At 38.4% G+C, this 26,622-nt stretch overlaps 1 protein-coding gene and 1 long non-coding RNA gene across 2 annotated transcripts in view; one reads left to right on the top strand and one right to left on the bottom strand.

Moving 5' to 3' along the window:
• LOC113624474 (uncharacterized) overlaps positions 1 to 792 on the top strand; it is a 9,720-nt gene extending 8,928 nt beyond the window's left edge. The window contains exon 3 of the long non-coding RNA XR_003434349.1: positions 655 to 792. This is a non-coding gene — a long non-coding RNA (uncharacterized LOC113624474). The remainder of the gene's footprint in view (positions 1 to 654) is intronic.
• The window catches only part of BTBD8 (BTB domain containing 8), a 91,592-nt gene that overhangs the window by 58,432 nt on the left and 6,538 nt on the right, over positions 1 to 26,622 (bottom strand). Inside the window, exons 3-4 of the mRNA XM_027114324.1 lie at positions 19,348 to 19,598; positions 11,731 to 11,848 (exon numbers count right to left, since the gene is read on the bottom strand). Of these exons, the coding sequence (XP_026970125.1) occupies positions 11,731 to 11,848; positions 19,348 to 19,598 (369 nt within the window). The remainder of the gene's footprint in view (positions 1 to 11,730; positions 11,849 to 19,347; positions 19,599 to 26,622) is intronic.

Genomic DNA, 26,622 nt, shown 5'->3' with positions numbered 1-26,622 from the left:
CACACACACACACACACACACACACACACACACACACACACACACACTGATGGGGGGGGGTTGTATGTCAAGAACCAATTGAAGGAGCTCCCATAACTAAAACTGGAACAATTTCAGTAAAAAATAAATAGGCCAAAATGCAAGATAAACCAAATTACAAACCAAAGTACCAAAATGAGCTGAAGTACAAAATATATATCCATGAGTACATGCTGACACACAGAAATGTTTGAATAAATAAAGAGGGGAGAAAAGACAAATTTCTTGTATAGAAGAATGTCAAATAATTTAGGTAGATACTATCCCCTCAAGAAGGTGGACCATAACTCCCCATCCTTTAAGTGTAGGCTATACACAGTGACTTACTTCTAGAGAGTACAGTATAGAACTGGGAGATGGGGGAGAGGGGAGTAACTTTACAGTGAAGAAACCAGACAAAAACTAGTGTAGCCAAGTGATCAAGGTTAACATAAACGGTGATAAGTCATGCTGATTACAGGTACCCTTGAAATGATGTAATAAGAATGTCAGTTTATCTTTGTGAACTTCCTCCCCAAAATTCATAACTCATTTAATCATGTGAAAAACATTAAGTAAACTACAACTGAGGGACATTCTACAAAATACTTGCCCAGGACTCCTCAAACTGTCAAGGTCATCAAAGACAAGGAAAGTCTGAGAAACTATCACAGCCAAGAGAAGCCTAAGGAAACATGACCACTACATGTAATGTGGTATCCTGGATGGGATTCTAGAACAGAAAAAAGACATTAGTCAAAAACTAATGAATTCTGAATAAACTATGGACGTTAGTGAATAATATTGTCTCAATATTGGTTCTTTCATTGTAACAAACGTACTATACTAAGATGCACACATAAGATGTTGATAATAAGGGAGCTGGGTGTGGGGGCATATGGGAATTCTCTGTACTCAGTTTTTCTGTAAATTTAAGTGTTCTAAAAATAAAGTATATTAAGAAAAAATTAGGGTTTCTGCTTCCACCCATGAAAGATAACAAGTATGGGACTTGCCTCACCTCCATTAACAAGTAGGAAAGTGAATAAAATATGACATTGAAAAAAAAGGCAGTACAGAACTCTGATCCTTAAGAGAAAGAAAACAAATGAGGCAAGCCCTACAATCATATTACTTTTCTTCCCAGAAACAATTAGATCATGGCACAGGGAAGGTAAACAGAAGCAGAGCCTAGTTGTCTTGCTGAGTTGAGAAGACAAATATGGGAGCTCGGGAAAATGAGTCAGCTGGAATTTACGGGGCACAGTACAATAGAAGAGGAACTTAAGAAAAAGAGCTCCAAAAATTAGAGGAGGGATCCCATTGAGCCTTCATCTGAACACAATCTGAGCACACATAGGGTAAAACTTCATGAAGCCCAGCAAAGAATAAAGGTCAGGGAGCTATAAGCCTGTTCATACAGGGCAGGAAGATCAAGTTCCTTCTGGCAAGGACTGAATACTGCTCCTAGGTCCCAGAAGGGTCACACTTCAGTAGAAGAGCTATCCACCCTTCAGAGTAAAGGCTACTCTAGAGCCACCGTAAGTTTAAAAACAAATCTCAAAAAGATGAAGATGATCCACAATAACTTAATTGCCTGCTAAAACAAACTTCAACACTTTTAAAAGAGAGACGACAAAATTCAAACACTCAACAGCATACTATTCATAATGTTCCGAATCTAATAAAAAATGATCAGGTATGTGAAGAAGTAGCAAAATATGAACTATAATCAGGAGAAAAATCAGTCAATAGAAATAGACCCAGAAATGAAAGAAATGATGGAGTTAGCAGAAAAAGCAGTTAAAAATGCTATTATATAGGGAGATCAGCTTGGTGCTTTGTGACCACCTGGAGGAGTGGGATAGGGAGGGTGCGAGGGAGGGAGACGCAAGCGGGAAGAGATATGGGAACATATGTATATATATATAACTGATTCATTTTGTTGTGAAGCAGAAACTAACACACCATTGTAAAGCAATTATACTCCAATAAAAAATAAATAAATAAAACAGGAAAAAAAATGCTATTATAGGGGGCTTCCCTGGTGGCGCAGTGGTTGGGAGTCCGCCTGCCAATGCAGGGGACATGGGTTCATGCCCCGGTCCGGGAAGATCTCACATGCCGCGGAGCGGCTGGGCCCATGAGCCATGGCCGCTGAGCCTGCGCATCTGGAGCCTGCGCTCCGTAACAGGAGAGGCCACAACAGTGAGAGGCCTGCGTACCGCAAAAAAAAAAAAAAAATGCTATTATAGGGACTTCACTAGTGGCACTGTGGTTATGAATCTGCCTGCCAATGCAGGGGACACAGGTTTGAGCCCTGGCCCGTAAGATACCACATGCCACGGAGCAAATAAGCCTGTGTACCACAACTACTGAGCCTGCGCTCTACAGCCCGCAAGCCACAACTACTGAGCTCATGTGCCACAACTACAGAAGCCTGCGTGCCTAGAGCCGGTGCTCTGCCGCAAGAGAAGCCACTGCAATGAGAAGCCTGTGCTCCACAAAGAAGACTAGCCCCCACTCCTGCAACTAGAGAAAGCCCACGTGCAGCAACGAAGACCCAACACAGCCCAAAATAAATAAATAAAAAGTAAATAAATAAAATAAGATCTTATTATAGATACACTCAAGGATTTTTAAATAAGTAACATAATGAAGAGATCTTTTTAAAAACCTGACAAAACTTTTAGAGATGAAATATGCAATATCTGAAATGAAAAAAAGTTCATGAATGGACTAAAAAGATTAGATACTGAAGAAGAAAAGATTGGTGTACCTGTGTATATAGCAATACAAATTATCCAAATAAGACGTAGGGAGAAAAAATAAACTGGTTAAAAAAAAAGGAGCTTAAGCGAGCTTGGGACTAACATAACATAATTGGAGTCCCATGTGGAAAGGAGAAAAAGAAGAGGATGGTAAGAAAACTTGAAAAAAATAACAGTTGTAGAATTTCCAAATTTCATAAAAACTACAAACTCACAGGTCCAGGAAGCTCAATAAATCATAAGCAGAATAAACAAAAGCACAAGATATAACCAAATTGCTAAAAACTAATTATAGAGAAAAAAACTGTAAAGCAGCCAAAGAAAAAGGTACATCAAATACTGACATGGAAAGCTAGACATGATCACAGGCTACTTGTTAGAGACAGCACAGCCAAAAAAACAATGAAATTACATGATTAAAGCACTGAAAGAAATACAAATCACAAATTTATAATTTTGTATTCAGCAAAAATATCTTTCAGAAATGGAGGCTAAATGAAGACTTTTCTGGACAAACAAAAGCTGAGAAAAGTCATTGCCAGCTGAACTCTATTACAAGAAATTTAAAGAAAGTTCTTTAGGCTGAAGGAAAATTATAACAGATAGAAACCTGGATCTACACAAAAGATTGAAAGTGTCAGAACTGGTAATATAACTAAAGTATAACTTTTTCCCTCATTTTTAAAATTACTTAAAAGATAATTGTTTAAAAAATTAATTACAATTTATAGTGGGGTTTTGAGTATATATAGAAGTGAAATGTATGGCAGCAATAACACAAGAGACAGAAGGGGGAAAATGTCCTAACATCATACATAAAGGTGTATAATATTAATTGAAGGTAAATGGTAGTAACAATGCATATTGCAAATCCTAAAGTAACTACTAAAAAAACAAAAACAACACACACACACAATATAGCCAATATGCCAATAGTGGAAATAAACTGCATTAAAAAAATTTTTTTCTCGGGCTTCCCTGGTGGCACAGTGGTTGAGAGTCTGCCTGCCGGTGCAGGGGACACGGGTTCGTGCCCCGGTCCGGGAGGATCCCACGTGCCGCGGAGCGGCTGACCCCGTGAGCCATGGCCGCTGAGCCTGCGCGTCCGGAGCCTGTGCTCCGCAACGGGAGAGGCCACAACAGTGAGAGGCCCGCGTACCGCAAAAAAAAAAAAAAAATTTTTTTCTCAATTAATACAAAGAAAAGAAGAAAGGAGGAAAAAGAAAACAAAGAAAAAATGAAAACAAATAGTAGCCTTAAATTCCAACACATTAATACCTATATTACCATAAATAATCTAGATTCTCCAATTAAAAGGCGAGATTATGAGACCAGATAATAAAAGAGCAAGATATAACTATAGCTGTCTACAAAAAATTAATTTTAAACCCATTTAAAATACAAAGACACAGAGAGGCTAAAGGTAAAAGGATGAAAAAACATATACCATCTAAATGCTAATCATAAGAAAGCTGGAGTGGGATGCTAACTAGACTTATTGTGATGATCAGTTCATTATGTTAAACACCTGAAACTAATACAATGCTATATATCAATTATACCTCAATTTTTAAAAAAGCAAGCTGGCGTGGCCCTATTAACATCAGACAAAAGACTTCACAACAGGAATATTACTTGGGGTAAAGACTAATATTTCATAATGAAAAAGGGGTCAATTCATCAAGAGGAAATAACAATCCTAAATGTGTGTGTACCAAATAACAAACCTTCAAAATATATGAAGCAAAACTGATAGAACTGAAGGGGGAAGTTGATAAATTTACAATTATATTAGAGACATCAACATTCTTCTCAGTAATTAACAGAACAAGTAGACAAAAAGTCAGTTAAGGATATGGAAGACTTGAACTAAACATGCTAAACAGCATGTTTAAACTAAGCAGCATGCTAGCCGTTCCCATCTAAATAAGACAAAAAGCATCTGAGGCTTAAACAATTACCCTGCCCTTAAGACAGAAACTTAGGAAACATTCCCATTTAATTCAGATACAAGCCTAAGTTTAAAAAATTATGCTGTAGATAGCATGGTGTATTAAAAATCTTCACCAGAGTTTTCATTTTCCAACACATCAAAATTTTTTTCTCTTTTTGACTAAATTTAATCTCAACTGACAAGGCTGCTTCTGACTCTGTAGAGATGCCCTAATTTCCCCCTTGCTCCTGCTTTAGAGTACATTGCTATTCAATACTTCCTGATTTTAGCTGAACTGGATTCACTACTCCAGGCAGAAGAATGGCCTGGATTACTCAGAGAAGCTCTAAATAAAGAATTTCTCACTAGGACTATTTTTTTAAGTACTCTTTCTCCAAGAATATATTTTTTTCCTTTTAGTTCAACATAACTGAATAAAGGTTAAACCCAGAGCAGTGAATGCAAACTTTCTGGTGCTGTCACCATTACCCATTACACTTTGCAAATATTTTAGAGAACATAAACTTTAAAAATGGTAAGTTAGCTTTCTCTTGAGACATCCATATTTTGACATCCATTGACTACAGCTTTCATAGGATTAGCCTTTCCTAAGTTAAAAAATGATTTGTGAAGTGTAATGGATGCCCTGTTATCCAGTACAATGAGGACTGATAGTTGTTTGGTTAATCTAAAAATTAGGAGAGAATTTTTTAAATGATTTGTCTATATCATAATCATCTTATTCTAACTTAAAAAATAAATATGTATTCATTCACAAATCTTTGACCATACAAGGCCAATCTTTATTTTTTTATTGTGGGTTTGCTGATTGGAGCCTCCTATTTCTTGCAAAAACTATATATACCCATATACCCTGCCTATGATTTTTAGTTCAAACTTCTCTGAAGTGAAGAAATTTAAAAATTTTATGAAGCAATCTGAAGTATAGAATAATTTAAGACTTTTATAATTTTCCCTCAAACTTTTATATTGTTTCATCTAAACTGAACTCAATAGCAGTTTTACTTTATTTTTTAATTTATCTTTCATTTTTTGGTCATGCCACGTGGCATGCGGCATCCCGGCTGCCCGACCAGGGATCGAGCCTGTGCCCCCTGCATTGGACGTGTGGAGTCTTAACCACTGGATTGCCAGGGAAGTCCCTGAATTCAACAGCAATTTTAAAAGTGCCTCTCCCGAGATGAGTCTGGGGGTGAATGGATACATGTATATGTATGGCTGAGTTGCTTTGTTGTGCACCTGAAACTATCACAACATTGTTTATCGGCTATACTCCAATATAAAATAAAAAGTTAAATAAAATGCTCAAAAAAAAGTGCCCCTCCCTTATTAATCTTTCTAAAACATTCACTTTAGTTTTCATTGTAACAACAAATTCTTTTCATACATCATGTATCATTGGTTTATATGATATGTCATTAAGTCATGTTATCAAAACAAGAAATTCAAATGGCATCAAACAGGTTTGGGAATAACCCCAAGTGACTCAGGAGACACAAACTCAATAAAAAGAATGGAAATGTTATAGGTATACTAGAGAATGACATCCTAGCCTTGAGAGTTCTGCCTAACATGTCAGCATGCTCTACAGAGAACAGCTGAAGAGTACATTTAGTCACGTTCAGTTAAGGAGTTTCTACTCTAGATGACTTGTTTCCTTTTAGGCGCTCAGTACCTTTGGCTTTGGTTCCCCATTGCAACCTCCCTCAAAGGCCCATGGTACCAAAGAATCTCACCTCTTTTCTCTCTATTGTTCCACATCCAATTTATTATTTTAAACCTTTTAAGTGGACAGGGTTGACCATTTATCATTAATAAAGTAATTAGTATTAAGACATTCATAACCCACTTTATTGTATGGGAATCTGGAATTTTATTACAATTACTTCATAAAGCTTCTTGGCGGGAGGGGGAAGGGTGAGCTGTGACAGGGCGAGAGAGAGTCATGGACATATACACACTAACAAACGTAGTAAGGTAGATAGCTAGTGGGAAGCAGCCGCATGGCACAGGGATATCGGCTCGCTGCTTTGTGACAGCCTGGAGGGGTGGGATAGGGAGGGTGGGAGGGAGGGAGACGCAAGAGGGAAGACATATGGGAACATATGTATATGTATAACTGATTAACTTTGTTATAAAGCAGAAACTAACACACCATTGTAAAGCAATTATACCCCTATAAAGATGTTAAAAAAATAAATAAATAAAATAAATCTTTCAATTGAAAAGAGGCATCATATTTCCATTAGATCCTATTTTCCATATGTCTGTTTTTCCAGTCAATAATTTCATCTAATTTTAGTTAAAAAAAAAAAAAAAAGCTTCTTGGCAATCCTAGGAAGATAGGGAACAGCAAACTTTTTCTGCAAAGGGCCAGATAGTAAACATCAATATAAATATATTAGGCTTTTCAGGTCCCTGTTGCATATTCTTGTTTTTTTGTTATAGTTGTTGTTGTTTTATACAAAAAGAAGCCACTGACCGGCTTTGGGTTGGGTCATAGTTTGCCAACCTCCACTCTAAGATAAGGTAGAAAAAGCAACAATGTGCCTCCCTCCCAGATATCTAATATATACTTATAGAAACTAATATTTACTGAATGCTTCCAATGTGCCACAGAACCATGCTAAGTGCTTTATGTACATTATCGGATTCAATCCTCACAGCCATCCTATGCTACAATTACTATCATTATTTCTTTTACAGATAAAGAATTTGAGACTTGGAGAGATTAAGTAACTTCTCAATAATTATTAAATGGTACAATCAGAATCTAAACCCAGAAAGACTGACTTCTGAATTACTAAACTGTGTACTTCTGAAAAAGTTTTCAGCTGATGGACTCAAGAATATATAGCTAATTAGTCATGTGGCACAGACTAGGTCATTGATCTCCTGACTCAGTGCTGATTTACTAAATATTCAGAGAAATCTACATTTTAAAGGGAGATTTGACAGCATTTTAACCCCATGAATGAATGTCTGATGTTATAATATCAGGCACTGAAAAAAAAAAGGTATTCTGGAAGGGATATAGGATCTTAAGTGTTACAAAGCTAAAATTAGGAATCACTGCCCTGCTTTTTCAATAAAGCAGCACAAGAGAATCTTTTTTTTTTTTTTTTTTTTTTTTTTTTTTTTGCGGTACGCGGGCCTCTCCCGTTGCGGAGCACAGGCTCCGGTCGTGCAGGCTCAGCGGCCATGGCTCACGGGCCCAGCTGCTCCGAGGCATGTGGGATCCTCCCGGACCGGGCACAAACCCGTGTCCCCTGCATCGGCAGGCGGACTCTCAACCACTGCGCCACCAGGGAAGCCCAAGAGAATCTTAATTATGGAATACTGAAGTGCAACAAATAAATTAGTTTAAAAATATAGCAGATTCAATTTCACTCAGAAAACATTAATAATTAACACAATGAAATGGGAGATCAGCAGTGGAGTGGATAAGGTAGGTACTTAGAGGTAGGCTAAAGATGACAGGAGGAAATAAAAATAGAGAGAAATGCCCAATATACAGATGGTATTCATCTGGTGATTGACAGCAATTCAGGAAAGAACGTAATGTTATGTAATGTTACAGAGATCCACAACAGGAGTAATGTGTTGTAGTACTCCAGGAAGCAATACTCAGAAAAGTAATAATTAAATAATTAACAAATGGGATCCATGAACTCTAATGGGTCCTTTTATTATAACCTCTCTTCCGCCAAATAAAAAGAGCTCTCTTTGTTTCTCCTTTGAGAAGAAGTATTGGAGATAAGAAAGGACAAAGATGTGGGAAGGGTGGAGAAGTTATGCTTTGGAGAGGGAAAGGCCTGTGTAGAGGCAGAACAGTGTAGCAAATGTGACTTTCCTGGAGGCCCACTGCTATCCCTTTCCTCCTTGGATTGGGGGGAAATGCAAGTGATTCAAATCACCTTTCTCTCCTTGTCGCACGTAAGTAAAGGACATACGGACTGTTGCTACCATCTACACAAAATCTCGTATCAAAGGCCTATTACCTGGATGATGATAGCAAACACTTATATGGTACTTACAATGTGCTAGGCACTGTTCAAAGTACTTAAATGCTTTTAGTAATTTAATACTCAGAATAACCTTATGAGTATTATTATAATCTCCATCGTTGATGAGGATGCTGAAACACAGAATGGTTAAATGACTTCTCCAAATTCATACAGCTAAAGATGGTAGAGGTGGAATTCAAACCCTGGCAGACAGGCTCCATACATAGTTCATATACTCTTAACTACTCAGTTATAAATGATTTCTTTGGCTTAGCTGTAGCACCACAAGCAAGTGATTGTCATCAGATTGTCTGGCAGCACATAAAAGGCTCCAGGTATTGGGCTGCAGATCAAGGGAAAGGCTGGACAGAGCAACTAGCAACTGGAGACATAATCTTGGAAGAACTGGGATACCAGGGATGTTTTTGAAGAAGGAGCTTGAGCATAAGAGAAAGACAGTGACTCAATAAAAGAAACTATCTCTTTACCATACCAGTTTGGACATTAAACTAGCAAACTAAACTGTTCTAAAATTTGAGACCTAAATTGAATGTAATTCTGCCCATAAATCCTGGTCTTTGTGAGTACTTGAATTGATCATTAAATATATGAGTACATATAATTAAAGCAGCCATTTTACAAATGGATTTTTAGCCATACTGCTAGGATAAATGCTGACATTGATTATCTAGAACAAGAAATAATTCAGAAAGTTCTCTTGCTGGGCTTTAGATTATATTACATGATACAAGCATACATTGGAGATATTGAGGGTTCAGTTCCAGACCACCACAATAAAGGAAGTCACACTAATCTTTTGGTTTCCTAGTGCATATAAAAGTCACATTTACACTATACTGTAGTCTAATAAGTGTGCAACAGCATTATGTATATACCTTAATTTAAAAATATTTTATTGCTAAAAAATGTTACCCATCATCTGAACCTTCGGTGAGTTATAGTAGTAACATCAAAGATCACTGATCACAGAACACCATAACAAATATTATAATAATGAAAAAAGTCTGCAATATTGTGAGAACTACTAAACTGTGACACAGAGACATGAAGCGAGCCAATGCTTTTGGGAAAAAAATGGTGCTGACAGACTTGCTCGATGCAGAATTGCCAGAAGCTTACAATTTGTAAAAAACGCAATTATCTGTGAAGTGCCATAAAGGAAAACGAGGTACGCCTGTGTTTTCTGAACTACTGACATAATATTCTTTGAACTGAATAATAAAGTAAATATGTACAAAGAGATGTTTACGTTTGGAATAGGAAGGTAATCTTGGGATTTAGAATTTGCCATTTTTACTCACATAAGGGCACTAACAACAAAGCACGAAAACTTAAGCCAGATCTTCCTGAAACACATTCTCAGGAAATTGCCTTTCTAGTTAACATAAATTTATTTTTTATTGCTAGGTGAACAAAATAAGCCAGAAATGTGGGCAAGAGCTGTCCTAAAATACAAATCTAATATTCTAGATCCAGCTCTTAAACAGTCCACTGTCAGGCAGTACACAGGGAGAAGACAAATACAGACACTGTTTGAGGACATACTGCAAATCATCACAGTGTCCTGCTTTCCCTGTATGACAACAATAGCCTTAGGGCTCCATAGGTAGAATTTTGCTAGGATGCCCATATGGTTTCAAGAAAAATCTGGCACAAAATAAAATCAAAGTAAATTAATTCTAAAAATAAACTTGTGCTGTCCCCCTACCCCAACCAAAAAGAAAGGCGTGCGTGTGCACACACACACCACTTGCGAATTTGTATATTCCCAAATATGAGAAATACATATCCATGATATGGAAAATATATGAATAAATCTGTATCACACTCTGTATTTTACTATACATAATGCAGATTTCATAAAAAATAGGAAAATGTGTATATATATTTACAAAACCTATGTTCCCAGAAAGAAAAGTTCAAATTCTGAATGGTAGTCTAATGGAAACTGGCAATCCTAGAGTTTAGCAATGTACTACAGTCAGTTAACTGGCAAAACCAGTATGATTTCTGAGAGTACAAACATCACTACTATTTGGCTTGGTGGACTTCTGTAATCTAAACTCACTGCTAATTTCATTAAGGGCTGTGTACCCTTGAACCTACAAGACTGCTTCTTGCATCTGCAAAAATAGTCTGGTTCTTCCTCTTCTGCAGCACCAGAATAACTTAACATTCTATTTTGAAACACAAAGAGATAGGGAGGAGAACTCTGGGTTCCTCAGCTTTCTGGTTCCAATTCTAGTCTGTTATGAGGCCAGCTGTACCTCTTTCCCTTGAGTTCCAAGAAAAAAACCTGTATTTTTATTAACATCTTTTCTTTCTTTAAGCAGATTTTAGTTACTTACCAAAAGAAGAGTCTAACCAAAACAGGCAGCAGGCTTTAATTTAAACTCTAAAAGCCTGGAATGTCTAAGCAACCCAACTCTACAGCAGAAAAATAATTTTTAAAAAGTACACTGAAATATTAAACCTCCTAATCCATGCTATTCAGGAGAATCGGCTATTTTGAATCAAAGGCTTTGAGCCAGAATGAATTCAGAGAAAATACATGTCATTCATGTAGAAATAATCATTTTCAATAGCATAATGCCTGTGAAATTAAAAATTGCATTTAATTACATTTTCTGTGACAGTGGCTTTCAAACCTATTTTCGGTAACAGTATATTTTCTTCTAATAAAATCTTCGGTTCATGCCCAATGCACAGCACAGACCTTCTCTAGCTGAGCATGTGCACATGTCTGGGTAGGGTCACCTGTGCATGTGTGAATGTGCAGATAGAAAATCCTGCCTAATGTCCAAACTCCTCCCCTGTCAGAGACCTCCTGAGGCATCACCATGGAACCCCTGTACCCTATGTGAATCAGCTTGAAAACCACCGTGCTAGAAAAAGATAGCTACCCTTTTACACTTTACTGTCACAACCAAGACACCAAATTAATCACATGCCTATTTACCTGTGAGCTTTAAAACTTTTTCCATCAACATAAATATCAATATCTGGGCAACACTGTTTCACATAAAGCTTCAATAAATCTTCTCCTAATTCAGATGCAGGTTCCAAGTCATAAATATCTTTAAAAGAGAAAAACAAGACTAAAAAAATAGTTTCTTTAATAGTATATATATTCCAAAATTTTGTATTCTAATACTAGCAAAATGTTTTTCCACAGTTATCTCAATTAGCTACTGAAAGAGACTAACAGTGACTGAAACATTTAAGTGGTAAATTCAAAGTAAAATGAAACTTTAAAATCATCTATCCTTTCTGCTCTGAAATATATATTTCTATTTAAATATAGATATACCTTTAAATATAGATACACATTTAAACATAGGTGATATTGTTACAAAATTATATACCAAAACTGAAGCCACTTCATGAACAGCTGACTTAGAAAATTTTCCAATTTTGATATTCTTTTTCACCACTTAATTTTTTCCTGTTCCTGTTCATGGATTTATGGCTAGGATAATCTGTGAACCAATAGAATTTCAACTAAAATCAATGGGATTTATAGGACACTTACTATGAGTTTAGTACTGTACATAGTATGGAGAGGTATAGAAAATAAACACTTTAAGAACTAGCTCTACTTCAAAAGATTCACTTTAGGCAGTGGGAAGTGAAATATAGAACATGTACATATATATAAAAAAAGAAAAATACTAAATTGTATACTATAGCTTTGTCAGTTCAGAAATTTTTGTTAGTACACCTGGTGAGGATGGATCACCAGGAACATATTCCCACTCACCAATTTACAAATGTATACATTTATAAACCAGAATGCCAATACTGACTCTACTATCAAAAGAAATCCAGAATCCAACCACTACTCAATATCTCCACTGCTACCACTGTAAACAGATAAGTTAGGGGGTCCCCGAAGAAAGAGAACCATGAATGGCTTTCCTGACACAAGAGAACCCATTTTGGCCTAAGCCATTTTGTGATCTAGGCCTAGCCGCAATGCTTGCCCTTGAACAGGTAATTAATGATCTTAAGGGAGGGGATGCAGAGACAAGGGCCGAGCAGCCAAGAAACAATGGTGCAGCCTTGGAGCAGGAACAATATCTTTTGAGCTCCTTATAGAACAAAAACTCCCAATAGATGGAAGATGAAGCAATCCTCATTCCAGAGAGAAGGTCATGGTTTGATAGCCTCGAGAACCAGAGAAGCTTATATGGAGACCACCTGAAGCCAGATTAAAGGAGTGCAGGCCCTGCACACACCCTAATCTTATGAGCAACCTCACCCTTGAACTGTTGCTATAAAACTCTCATCAAATTTTCCCAGGTTGGGACACACAGTTTTTGAGGGGCAGGAGCCCGCTGTGTCCCCCTTTGCCTGGCAAAACAATAAAGCTATTCTTTTCTACTTCACCCAAAACTCTGTCTCCAAGATTTGATTCGGCACTGGTGCACAGAGGCCAAGTTTTTGGCATCACCATTCCAGTTCAAAACAATACGGTTCTCTCCATTTTTTTTAAGAGTAAAAGCCAAAGTCTTACAATGGCTTATCAAGCCCCACATCTGGCTCCTCACTACCTCTCTAATCTCATTGTCTACTCTTTTGCTTATTTCCATACTGAACTCTCTCTCATTCCTCCAAATGGCAAGTTATGTTCCCATGTTAGGATATTTCTACTGCCATTTCTTTTGCCTTGACCACTCATCTCCCAGATATCCACTTGGCTAACTTCCTTACTGGATTCAAATCTTTGTTTAAACATCACCTTTTAATCAAGGCTGACTCTGACCACCCATTTAAAATTGCAACTCCCATCACTAGTACTTCCAATCCTCCTTCCTCTGTCCTATTTTTTCTATAGCATGTCACCTTCTAACTTCTTTACTACATTATTGTCTATCTCCACCCCCACCGTACCTTCTCTAACTGGAATCTAAGCTCCAAAAGAGCTGGAAGTCCACTTTAGTCATTGAAGTATCCCTTAGACCTAGAATAGTCCTAACACATAGATCCTCAATAAATATTTGTTGAATAAATTAATGTATCAAATACTACATAAAAAGATTTCTGAAGAAAAAACATAAAACTCCAACCAGAATAAAGCAGGGGAAGGAGGCAGATCCTACCACTTCCAGATATTCCTATAGAAGACTTAAAGCACATAAATTTGTGGGAGATGTTGAAGGAATAGTCTTCATTTCGATGATTCAAAGATCAGAGTATAATTTTTGACCCAAAGGGAAAATCTAGAAACTTTTCAAAAGAAAACCAAGCTAATTTGATAGATGATTACCTATCTCAACTCTCAATTATGTACTCAAATAGCCCCCTGAACTTGATACATCACAGTGGGGTATAATAAAAATATATATTTGGTCTTTCTCCCCCATTCCTGGCACAGAGCTTAAAACTCTTGAAATTTCCTAAATTATAGGAATGTCTTACTTGAGTTTATGCTAATGAGGCGATTCAGGGTAGGGTTCCTAAATAGCTTCAGGATGGGGGCTGGTCACCAGAAAGGACAAATATGTGATTAAAGAGTGGGAATTATCAGTGTTCCCCCCCATATCCAGGGAGGGAAAGGGGGCTATAGATTGAATTATAAAATTTCTTGAATAAGATTCAGGGAGCTACTGGGTTGGTGAACACACTGACTTGTTGGAAATATAACAGGGAAGAACCAAATCTGACTACATATTGGATGTTTTTTGACTTTAACCCTTGCTTCCCACTGCTTTTGTTCACTAAAAGGATACTGTCTATACATAATGGCCTGCCTCAGGGAACCCTGCCCCTCTGCCTGAATGTTAAACCAAAGTGCCTTTGTTCAGGGAAACATCCAGACCCTGTCCACCCCCTGGATGGCTGCAAAAAAGAAGAAATTAACACATCCCCTCCCTGAGGCTGGCCATTCCAGGGGATATTTGCAAAACTTCTTGCCTTTTTACTTTACTTCCTCATCTCCTCCCCCTCTCTGTGCTATAAAAGAAACTGGCATCCAAACCCCGATAAGATGGTTATTTTGAGACTTTAGTATGCCATCTTCCCGGTCTGCCAGCTTTCCGAATAAAGTCATATTCCTTGCCTCAACACCTCGTCTCTGATTTATTGGCTTGTCATGCGGCGAGCCGAGCGAGCTTGGACTTGGTAACAGAAAGATGGCGCACCCTGAGGGGGCATGGAATTTGTTCTGTATACTGTCCTTGCCCACCCCACCCCATATCTCACCCTATGCATCTTTTCCATTTCGCTGTTCCTAAATTATATCTTTTACGATAAACACATAAACGTAAGAGAAATGTGTTCCTGAGTTCTGTGAGTCATTCTAGCAAATTATTGAACCTTGGAGGAGGATGGTCATGGGAACTCCTGAATTTGTAGTCACTGGGCACAAGCCCGGGTAGTAAAAAGCGCCAGAATATGTCACCCCGAAACATGCCACTTTGGCATGAGGATTATTTTGAGCTAAAGGTACTTGAGAAGGAGCAGATGCAGGAAAAGCTATTTACATCCCCCTAACTGCCTAAAAATAAAAGTACAAATTTTCCCTTTTGTAAAGGAAATTTCCATTTGTAAAGATATCTCCTTACTATTCTCATCACTTGACTCTTATTTGCATAACAAGACAATCCTTATTCACCATACACTTTCTCCCCTCATCTTCCCATAACTTGCCTCCACCACCTAGTAGCCCAAAAGTCCTTTCTTTCATTTAGCCTAAAATGATATATAAGCCTCAATCATCCGGCCACCTTCTTGAATCTCCTTTCTTTGTGAAACTCCCGGTACAAAAGAAAGTAATGAAAACCATTTTTCCCCCTTGTGTTAATCTGTCTTACTTCAGTTAAATTCGTAGGCCAGTCACAGGACCTAAGAGGGTAGAAGGAACTCTTTTCTCCCCTACAGTAGCCTAAGCACTCCACTTGTGTTGAAGTGGGGGCAATATTGTAGGACTAAGTCCTTAACCTGTGGGGTCTGTGCTAACTCTGGATAGTTAACTGTTAGAATTGAACTGTTGCATGCCCATTTGGTGCTAGGAGAATTGGTATGTGGAAAAAACCACACACATTTGGTGTCAGAAGTGGTACCCAGAAAAACAAAAACAAAAACACAATCACAGAAACCCAAAACTGTTCCACAACCTGAAGTCATCATTCCACTCTATCTTAAATTTGCTCTGTTCATACTCCTTAAGCCTGCAAAATAGTACCACCTAAACCCCTTAAAATAGGTTATGAGTAAGGTGACCACATCTTTTGGTTTGCCTGGGGCAGTCCAATTAATGCCTCTTGCCCCAGAATAATTATCAACAGCAATAATAATTTTTCATCTTTCACTCTCTCAAAAGAATCCTAGTTTGGACCATAGACTATAAAGTCATCCTTTATAGAAGGCTTTCATTATCTGGCTTTTGCTTATATATCCAGGTTCATCCCTTACTTTGACCATTCCTGTCCCCTACTCTACCCTACACCCACAACAAACCATTTCTGGTTTTCCAAATTTGCTATGTGCCTGGTTCTCTTTGCCTCCAGGCATGTTGTTTCCTTTGCCTGGAACACTTCTCCCCTAAACTCTTTATGCCTGGTTAACTTCTGCTTTTTCCTTCAGGATTCAATTCAGATATCACTCCCTCCATGTAGCTTTCTCTGAAGGCCTAAGCCTAGGTTACATGTGCCCTATCTATGTCCTTATCACACTTGGTACGTAACTTACCTGACTGTACCTCCTACTAAACTGCAGAATAGGAACACTATCTGTTTTGTTCACTATCAAATCTTCAAAACTAGCACAAAGTTGATACTCAATGTAATGATTAGAATAGCATCTCAGGAATAAACAGCAAGTGCAAAAGAACAGAAGTGGCAAAATATACTTCCTTAGGAGGAAATGCCAAGTAAGTCAGTAAGAATAGAGCTCAGGGGGTACGAGGGGTTGTGAAGACAGGAGGTAGTAGCGTTCTAGGCAGGAGTCAGTTCCCAACATCCCCTTGCACCATGGGAAAGAAGCTGGGATTTATATTAAGGCTGTGTGAGACTACTGCAGGATTTTAATAATGGAAGTGCCATGACCACACTTGCAATTGATGGACGTTGTTCTGTACAATAGAGATGGAGGGTGGCACAACAAGAGGCCTGGTGACCAGCTGGGGTTCAAATTCTCAAGGAAAATAGCAAATTCCTGAAATAAAGAAATGGCAGGAGGGTAAAGAAGAGAAGTATTTAAGAATATTTAGGAGACAAATCAACAGACATGATCATGAATTGAAGAAAGGGTAAAAGAGTAACTGAGGAGAAAGATGGTAATATAATTCACACTGATACAGTATTTAAGAAAAGAGCAGGTTGAGAAAGCGGATGATTAGGTCAGTTTGACACAAGTTAAATTTTGAGATATTTAAGGTATATTTAGACAGATATGTCTAGTCAGTGGTTAGATACAAAGCTAAAAAAAAAAAAAAATTGGAGAATACCAATTATTTAAGGGGCAGAAAGAGGAAGTTCCAGTGAAGGAGACTGAGGAGTGACCAAGAGGGAAGGAAAGGAAAAAGCCCCATTATGCCCAAATTGTTCCCTAATATGTCAATTGTGTTGGATCAAACTCATGTTTTGAAAACAAGTGTTATAGCAGAATTGGATGTATTTGAAAGTATCTGTTAACTAAAGAGTTTTATTACTGGTGTTTAGTGCAACAACAGTAAAAACAAACTGATTTAAGCTTAGTTAGATTTCTTTTATATATGTTCACTGTATCTCATTATGGTGAATGAACGAATACATGCATGTATGCCTGTTCTAGGCTTGAGGTAGATCTATTCATATTTTTTAATTATCTCATTTAGTCTCAGTCCTAAGAAGTGGTTTCAGACTGATTTTATAGATGAGGACTCTAAGACTCAGAGAGTGTAAGGGACTTTCCCAAGGCCACATAGTTAGAGCAGTTGGCAGAGCTGGTATTTGATACCCATTTTTCCTGCCTATAGTCTAGAGCTCCGCATGGTCCCACAGCAGCCTATTAAAGTGGCCAAACAAGTTTTGAGTATAAGTGAATAGAGCTCATTAACCCCTCAACCCCTTGCCTTCATCTACTTTCTCCATCACTCCATGGAAACCTCCGTGTTGACTGGTTTACCAGACACTTGCTTGTCCACATCTTACACTTGCTTGTCCACATCTTATTAAGTCCTTTGCAGTATTGCATACTGTCAATGCCACCCTCCTTGAAACTTCCTTTGTCTTCTCTGACACTATGCTCTTGATTTTTCTCTCTTAGGTGCAAGCTAATCCATGAGAAGCACTAGGTCAAGGCAAAGAACTGCACCAAGCCGAACTCAGCCCTGTAAGAATACACAAAACACACACAAACACCTAAAACATATACCAGATACCTCAGTTCACCCACACCTACCCATTTCTGGTGTAACAAACTTCTATCTGACTTCAGATAGCAACTTCTGGGAGACCATTTTCTACGAATATTTTTGTGCTTCTGTATGGTCTGGCCTTTCTGAGCAGAGCACTGGCAAATTTGGGTAAAGGATGGTTAAACAACAAACATGTCTTAGAAGTCAGAGATAATGTGATGCTCCAGAAAGATTCAGACTACCCTCCCCTCAAAACCATTTCCTTACACTCTAGGGTACTGAAGCTACCTTATCCTAACCAGAGAAGATTTATTTACCTTCCAAAGTAAAGGTGTCTCTCTCTCTGCAGAGGAGGATGGGCAGATCTGCCAGCAGCCTATAAAAGTCTCATAATGTTGGTGTTCCCCTCCTATGGTGCAATCCCACTGCACGTGCAGGACAGGTAACATCAGGCCCTCACCACATAGCCTCGTGGGGACTGAGGGTTGGGAGGTAGTGCTGAGATGCTCTGTAAGTAACAAACAGTCTGTTCTCTGATCCAGGGATCTCGAGTTTCCTGTTAGAATATCTCCTATATATATATCTATATCCTTAACAACCTCCTTCCACCAATTCACAATAATTCACAAGCTGCAACCCTTCTGACACCCACTTATACAAACAAACTAGAGGTGTTTTTCAAGGTCAAATGCCACATTTATTGTAGTACTTACGCATTTCTGAACCATTTAACATGGGTAAAACTATGCTAACCATTTTTATTAGGTTCCTATCTTTTAAAAATGTGTCACGACAAAAGTTTCAGTGATTTTGTGTCATGACAAAATGTACTGGTGATTTTTGTGTTGCATGGTGTTTTTTAAGGAATGCATATATTGTGTTATAACAGAATTGATTCTATAGTCTGCTAAAGCTTTTATTGGTGTAGATTAGAATAAGGATGACAATATATGGAGGCTTAAAAGGAGAATTATGAATTATGTGTGTATTTTTTAATAATAACCCCATCTCTAATTACTTAGGAAAACTGGGAGTTGACCATATTATTATTTCCATTTACCCATAATTTACTTTCATTTATTTTTATTATATTGACTTTCATTTACTTTTATTTCATTTACTTATAAAAAGTGATCAGTAGAGCTGACTTGTGAAGCATATTTTCTCTAATTGTATCAGAATATAATTACTTTCATGGCTATAAAATTTTATAAAAATCCATAAAAAATACCTCACCAGTGGAAATTAAATTGTCCTCCTTGCTGTTATCTTCTGGAATGTCCTCTTTATTGTTATCTTCTGGAATTTCATGCTTCATAAAAGAATGATCAGATGACCTTTTACCTACAGATGACCTTCCATCATTGTCAGTACACTTTCCAACACTGAAGTCACATTTCTTTTGTGGTACTCCACTCTCCACTATCTTTTTCCTGAGAATTTCCTCTTCATAGTTTTTTATGTTTCTGTTTGATGAGTATACAGTCCTAAAAGACAAAATGTAAAATAAATGTCAGTGATTCTTAAAAGCTAGTTTTCCAGCATGCTGCTTTCATAGATAACGGCTATATAGTTTTAAAACCTTTCTAATCTGGACTAACTAGAGGAAAGATCAATCTAAAATAACAGAAAGTTTGAAAAGTAGTCCATAAAAATTTTTAATGTTAAAAAGGAATATATAATGCCAACAAATTATATAACCTAAATGAAAGGGACAATTCCTAGGAAGGATACACACTAACCAAACTTGATTTAAGAAGAAACAGGGTATCTGAATAGACAAATAACAAGAGATTGAATTAGTAATCAAAAACTTCTCACAAAGAAAAACGCAGGACCAGGTGGCTTCACTGTTGAACTCTACCAAATTTAAAGAAGAATTAATGCCAATCCTTCACAAACTTTTCCAAAAGATATAAGACGGAACACTTCCCAATTCATTATGTGAAGCCAGAATTATCCTGACACAAAAGCAGACAAAGACATCACAAGAAAAGAAAACTACAGACTAACATTCCTTACTAATATAGAGAAAAAATCTTCAACAGAATCATAGCAAAGTGAATCCAGCAACATATAAAAAGAATTATACATCATGACCAACTGGGCTTTATTTCAGGAATTCAAGGGCAGTTAAACAGATGAAAATCAATATTATATACCATATGCTATAGCCTGAATGTTTGTGTCCCCTAAAATCATATGTTGAAAGCCAATTCCCAATGTGATGATATTAGTAGGTGGGGCCTTTGGGAGATGATTAGGTGGAGTCCTCATGAATGGGATTAGTGCCCTTATTAAAAACAGCTCCAAAGAGATCCCTCACCTTCTTCCACCATGTGAGGGAACAATGAGAAGTCAGCAGTCTGCAACCTAAAATAGGGCCTTCTCCAGAACCCTACCATGCTGGCACTCTGATCTTGGATTTCCAGCATCCAGAACTATGAGAAATAGATTTCTGTGGTTTATAAGTCATCCAGTCTGCAGTGTCTTGTTATAGCAGCCCAAATGGACTAAGACACCATATCAATAGGACAAAAACTACATGATCATCTTAGTTGATGCAAAAAAAAAAAAAAAAAAAAAAGCATTTGACAAAATCCAACACGCTGTCATAATAAAACACTCAGCAAACCAACAATACAGTAGAGGGAAACATCCTCAACCTGATAAAGGAGATCTATGAAAAACTCACAGCTAACATCAGACTTAACGGTAAAAGACTGAAAGCTTTCTTCCTAAGATCAGTAAGGATGTCTGTCTGCTCTTACCACTTCTATTCAACATTTAACTGGAGATTCTAGCCAGGGCAATTAAGCAAGAAAAAGAAATAAGCTGGATTGGAAAGGAATAAGTAAAGCTATCTTCATTTACAAATGGCAAACGTGTATAGAAAATCCTTGGAAATTCACCCAAAAACTATTTGTTAAACAAGTTCTGCAAGGTTGCAAAGTACAAGATCCATATGCAAAAATCACTAGCAATGAACAATCCAAAATGAAATTAGAAAATAATTCAATTTACAACAGCATCAAGAAAATAAAATACTTAGGAACGTATTTCACAAAAAGTGCAAGACATATCCTGAAAGCTACAAAACAATGCTGAAAGCAATTAAATAAATGGAAACACATTCCAGATGATTTAATATTGTAAAAATGGCAATACTCTCTGAATTAATCTGCAGATTCAGTGCAACAGCTATCAAAATTCAGCTAGTTTTCTGCAGAAATTGACAAGCCAACCCTCAAAGTCAAACAGAAATGCTAGAATAGCCAAAACAATCTTTACACAGAACCAAGTTGGAAGATTCACACTTTCTGAATTCTAAGCTTCCTACAAAGCTATAGCCATCAATACTGTGTGGTACTGGTATAAGGATAGACACATAGATCAGTGGAATAGAATTGAATGTCTAGAACATAGATTTATAGGCAACTGATTTTCAACAGGGGTGTTGTGATATTGTGATTTATAATATGAACTATATATTTGGTCTTTGTCCACTATTCCCAGCACGTAGCTTCTAAAACCCTTCTAATTTCCTATGTAAAAACCACAGAACATCTTTTATTATAGTACTTAAGTTTTGTTCCCAGGTCCTGAAATAGCTCCAGAAGGATAAAGGTGAAATGAATGTCTTTTGTTATTCATAGCAAAGCCCCTTTCAACCACACCAGAGTTTACATTAGTGAAGTTGGTGACTTTTTGAAAGCTCCTAAAAATAGGGGCTGGTTGCCTGGAGAACCAACCAAGGGCTTTGAAGGTTGGAACTTTCAGCTCTCCCCTCCACCTCTGGAGAGGGGAGAGGTTGAATTAATCACCAACAGTCAATGATTTAAACAATCATGCCTATGTAATGAAGCCTGCATGAAAACCCTAAAGGATGGGTTTCAGTGAGCCTCTGGGTTGGTGGACACATGGAGGTGCTGGGAGAGTAGTGAACCCAGAGAGGGCTTGGAAGCTCCTTCCCACATCCCTTGCCCTATGCATCACTTCTATCTGGCTGTTCCTGAATTTTTTCCTTTTATAATAAACCAGTAATATGGTAAGTAAAAAGTTTTCCTAAGTCCTGTGAGCTGCTCTAGCAGATTAACTGAACCTGAGGAAGGGGTCATAGGAATCTACATTTATAGCCAGTTGATCAGAAGCACAGGCAACAACCTGAGGCACAGGTAGCAATCTCCAGGTAAATAGTGTCAGAACTGAGTTAAATCTGTAGGACACCCAGCTGGCATCTGGAGAACCTCAGAATTGCTTGGTGTGGGGAAAAACTGCGAATTTGGTGACCACAAGTGTCAGAAGTAAAGTACTCAATGAGCAGAGTATTAAGAGTAAAGGAGACACACAGGAGGGTGTTTTTCCTTTACAGGTATTCAGACAATCCAATGGGAAAAGAAAAGTCTCTTCAAAAAACAGTGCTGGGGAGGCTTCTCTGGTGGCGCAGTGGTTGAGAGTCCGCCTGCCGCTGCGGGGGACACGGGTTCGTGCTTCGGTCTGGGAGGATCCCACGTGCTGCGGAGCGGCTGAGCCCGTGAGCCATGGCCGCTGGGCCTGCACGTCCGGAGCCTGTGCTCCGCAACAGGAGAGGCCACAGCAGTGAGAGGCCCGCGTACCGCAAAAAACCCCAAAAACAAAAAAAACAAAACAGTGCTGGGGGGCTTCCCTGGTGGCACAGTGCTTGAGAGTCCACCTGCCGATGCAGGGGACACGGGTTCGTGCCCCGGTCCGGGAAGATCCCGCATGCCGCGGAGCGGCTGGGCCCGTGAGCCATGGCCGCTGAGCCTGCGCGTCCGGAGCCTGTGCTCCGCAACGGGAGAGGCCACAACAGTGAGAGGCCCGCGTACCGCAAAAAACAAAACAACAAAAACAAAACAAAACAGTGCTGGGCCTCTCACCTTCTGAGACGGCCCACACTCTGTCTGTGGAGTGTGTTCCTCCCAGGGCCACTCTCGCCTTTTGAGACAGACCACATTCTGTATATGGAATGTATCTGTGTATCTCTCTAAATAAATCCACTTCTTACCTATACAAAAAAAAAAAAAAAAAGTGGTACTGGGACAACTAGATATCCAAATGTGAAAGAACAATGTTGGACCCTAGCCTCACACTATATACAAAAATTAACTCAAAATAGGTCAAAGCTCTAAATGTAAGAACTAAAAAGGTAGACACAGGATAAGTAATTGTGACCTTGGATTAGGCAATGGTTTCTTAGATATGACACTAAAAGCACAAGTTATAGAAGAAAAAATAAAATGGAAGTCATAGAGATTAAAAACTTTTGTGTTTTCAAGGATACCATCAAGAAAGTTAAAAGACAACCCACAAAATGGGAGAAATGTTTGCAAATCATATATCTGATAAGAGACTCATATCTAGAATATATAAAGAATTTCCAGGGGCTTCCCTGGTGGCACAGTGGTTGAGAATCTGCCTGCCAATGCAGGGGACACGGGTTCGAGCCTTGGTTTGAGAAGATCCCACATGCTGCGGAGCAACTAGGCCCGAGAGCCACAACTACTGAGCCTGTGTGTCTGTAGCCTGTGCTCCGCAACAAGAGAGGCTGCAACAGTGAGAGGGCCACGCACCGTGATGAAGAGTGGCCCCCCGCTCGCTGCAACTAGAGAAAGCCCTCGCACAGAAACGAAGACCCAACACACCCAAAAGTAAATAAATAAATTTATTTAAAAAAAAAAAAAGAATTTACAAAACTCAATAGTGTAAAGACAAATGACCCTATTTCAAACTGGGCAAAGAATGCGAACAGATAGTTCTCCAAAGAAGATATACAAACAACCAATATGCACATGAAAAGATATTCGACATCACTGTCCATCAGAAGAATGCAAATCAAAACCACAATGAGTTACTGCTTCACACCCACTAGGGTACCTATAATCAAAAAGACATAATAACAAGTGTTGTCAAGAACACAGAGAAACTGGAATCCTCATACATGCTGGTAGGAATGTAAAATGGTGTAGCCAGTTTGGAAGAGTCTGGCAGTTCCTCAAAACGTTTAACATATGACCCAGTAATTCGACTCCTAGGTACATAACACAAGAGAACTGAAAGCATATGTTCACACAAAAACTTGTACATGAATGTTTGTAGTAGAATTATTTATAACAGCCAGAAAGTCAGAACAACTGAAATGTATATCAACTGATGAATGCATAAACACAATTTATATCCATATGTACAGAAAAGAGTTAACACAGGTGGGACTGCTATCTTTTGAAAGACTTGATTGTAAGAGGTGTCCTTGGCTGGTATCTGGGAACATTATTTCAACGGTGTTCCTAGCATTCTCTAAATGACAAGGGTGGCTCAGCTGTTTTTAGCTTGTGCATTGTGTATACAAATAATATGGTTTATGCTGAACACGTGCTTTCCTTCTAGGAGTCTGGAATATGGGTACACATCAGGCAGGAGACCAACTCCCGGTAAAAACTCTGGGCATTGAGCCTGTAATGAGCCCCCCTGGTTGGCAACATTACAGAGTTGCTGTCATAACTCACTGTAGGAAAATTAAACATGGCCTGTGTGGCTCCACTGGGAGAGGACCCTTGGAAGCTTGTGTCTTGTTTCCCGTGGATTTCACCCCATGTAACTTTTCCCTTTGTTTCCTTTGTAATAAATCAGAGGCTAGAGTATAACTATATGCCGAGTCTTATGAGTCCTCCTAGTGAATCATCAAACCTGGGAATGGTCTTGGCAACCCTTGATCCATCACACAATGAAATATTCAGCCATAAAAAGGAACAAAGTATTGATAAACAACACAACATGGATGAACCTTGAAAACATCACACCCAGTTTAAAAACCCACACATAAAAGGCCATATACTATAAAAATCCATTTACATGAAATGCCCAGAATAGGCAAAACCATAAGGATAGAAAGTAGATTATTGGTTGCCAGGAAGTGGGGGGAGGAGAGAGTGGAAAGTAACTGCTAATGGGTATGGCAATTGCAATTACCAAGAATTAAGTTATTAGAGAAACTGACAATAGTCAATTTCTTTGAGGAATGAAGAGGACTGACCTGGGGGGGTCTATGGATGACTGACCAGTGGTACAGATTGGTAAAATGAGATTCAAAGATAGGGGGTTTAGGAAGAAGGGAGGGAGAAAGGTCTAGAGGCAGTAATGAAGTTCACAAGAGTTTTAAAATGTACCTGGGGGGAGTTCCCTGGTGGCCTACTGGTTAGGATTCTGGGCTTTCACTGCTGTGGCCTAGGTTCAATCCCTGGTACTAAGATCCTGCAAGCCACGTGGCAACAAAAAAAAAGTTACCTGGGAATATAGGTTTATTCAGGTATGGTGAGGCCAACTGATCAGGCGATGATTACCAGTGAATAGATAGTTTACAACTTACAGTTCACAAGAGGAATGGGGAATACCATGCCAGGTAGGGCCACATGGGGAAGCAACAGGGTTTACTTAGAGACATAACAGGGAGGGCAAAGCATAGGCAAAAGTGGTTTTTGTGGGAAGGAATGGGTGAGGCAAGGTAAGCAGCTGACCAAGTTTAGGATTAAATAGTTTGAGTAATTTGGGGGAGAGGGGCTCTGGGCTATAAGGGTGGTCTTTAGTTGTCTGGTACCTGGCTCTGGGATGATTAGGGAAGGAGAGTGTTGCCTTCTAGAGTATAAGAAACAGACAGAAGAGGTGGGTGTAGGAATGGCTTCAGGATTACTTGGTTTGCATATCAAAGTCATGCTCAGGGAATTAGCTAACTCTGGAAGGGGCAGTCTCTCCCCAGTTAGTAAGGCCCCAGATGCCAAGTTACATATATATATAGTTAATATTACAAGACACCTATTCCACCCACTTCAGCCCTACTAGTGTAAGGGATGTGGGAGAGAAAATAGCCACCACCTGAGAAAGCTGTAGGGGAAACGGAATCTTTTATACTGTGCTGCTGTTCTATGTGTTTACTTGATTGACATTTTATACTAGCATTTCCCAGTTATTGATGTTAAACTGAAAATTTAAAGGTCTTCCCTTTTGTCCTTCCTTTACACACACACATGCACGCACACACACACAAACATGCACACACAACTATAATGTGGTAAGTCTTAGGAAATCAAAGATTTTTATTGAATTTTAATCATGAGGTCATAAAGCAGGAACTACTTTCCAGTGCCAATCATTTGAGCCATATCTGAAGACACGGTACATAAAAAATTTCTTCGAAGACTGTACTTACTATGCTAACTTAAGTGCATAGCAAAGGACCCTACAATAAGTAGCAATATGACAGTATACTTCAAAATCTTTATTGGTTATTTAAAGAGAAGGATGTGTGTTGAAGATACTTATAAGGACTGCATTTCATACAATAAAAATTTAAAAATCTGTTATCAGAATTTTTACTAAAAAATGTTATCTCAATACTCCACATTATAATCCTCTCCTTATGCTTTATATTAACACAGAGAAATTTCAATACAATCTGCCTTTTAAAAAAGGGGGAGGCATATCACAAGCACTTTCTAT

The sequence above is a fragment of the Aethalodelphis obliquidens genome, unplaced genomic scaffold (genome assembly GCF_003676395.1).
Source record: "Aethalodelphis obliquidens isolate GAN/ISIS:26980383/991018 unplaced genomic scaffold, ASM367639v1 scaffold13, whole genome shotgun sequence".
Lineage (NCBI taxonomy): Eukaryota > Metazoa > Chordata > Mammalia > Artiodactyla > Delphinidae > Aethalodelphis > Aethalodelphis obliquidens.
This window is presented reverse-complemented; position numbering and strand designations above follow the sequence as displayed.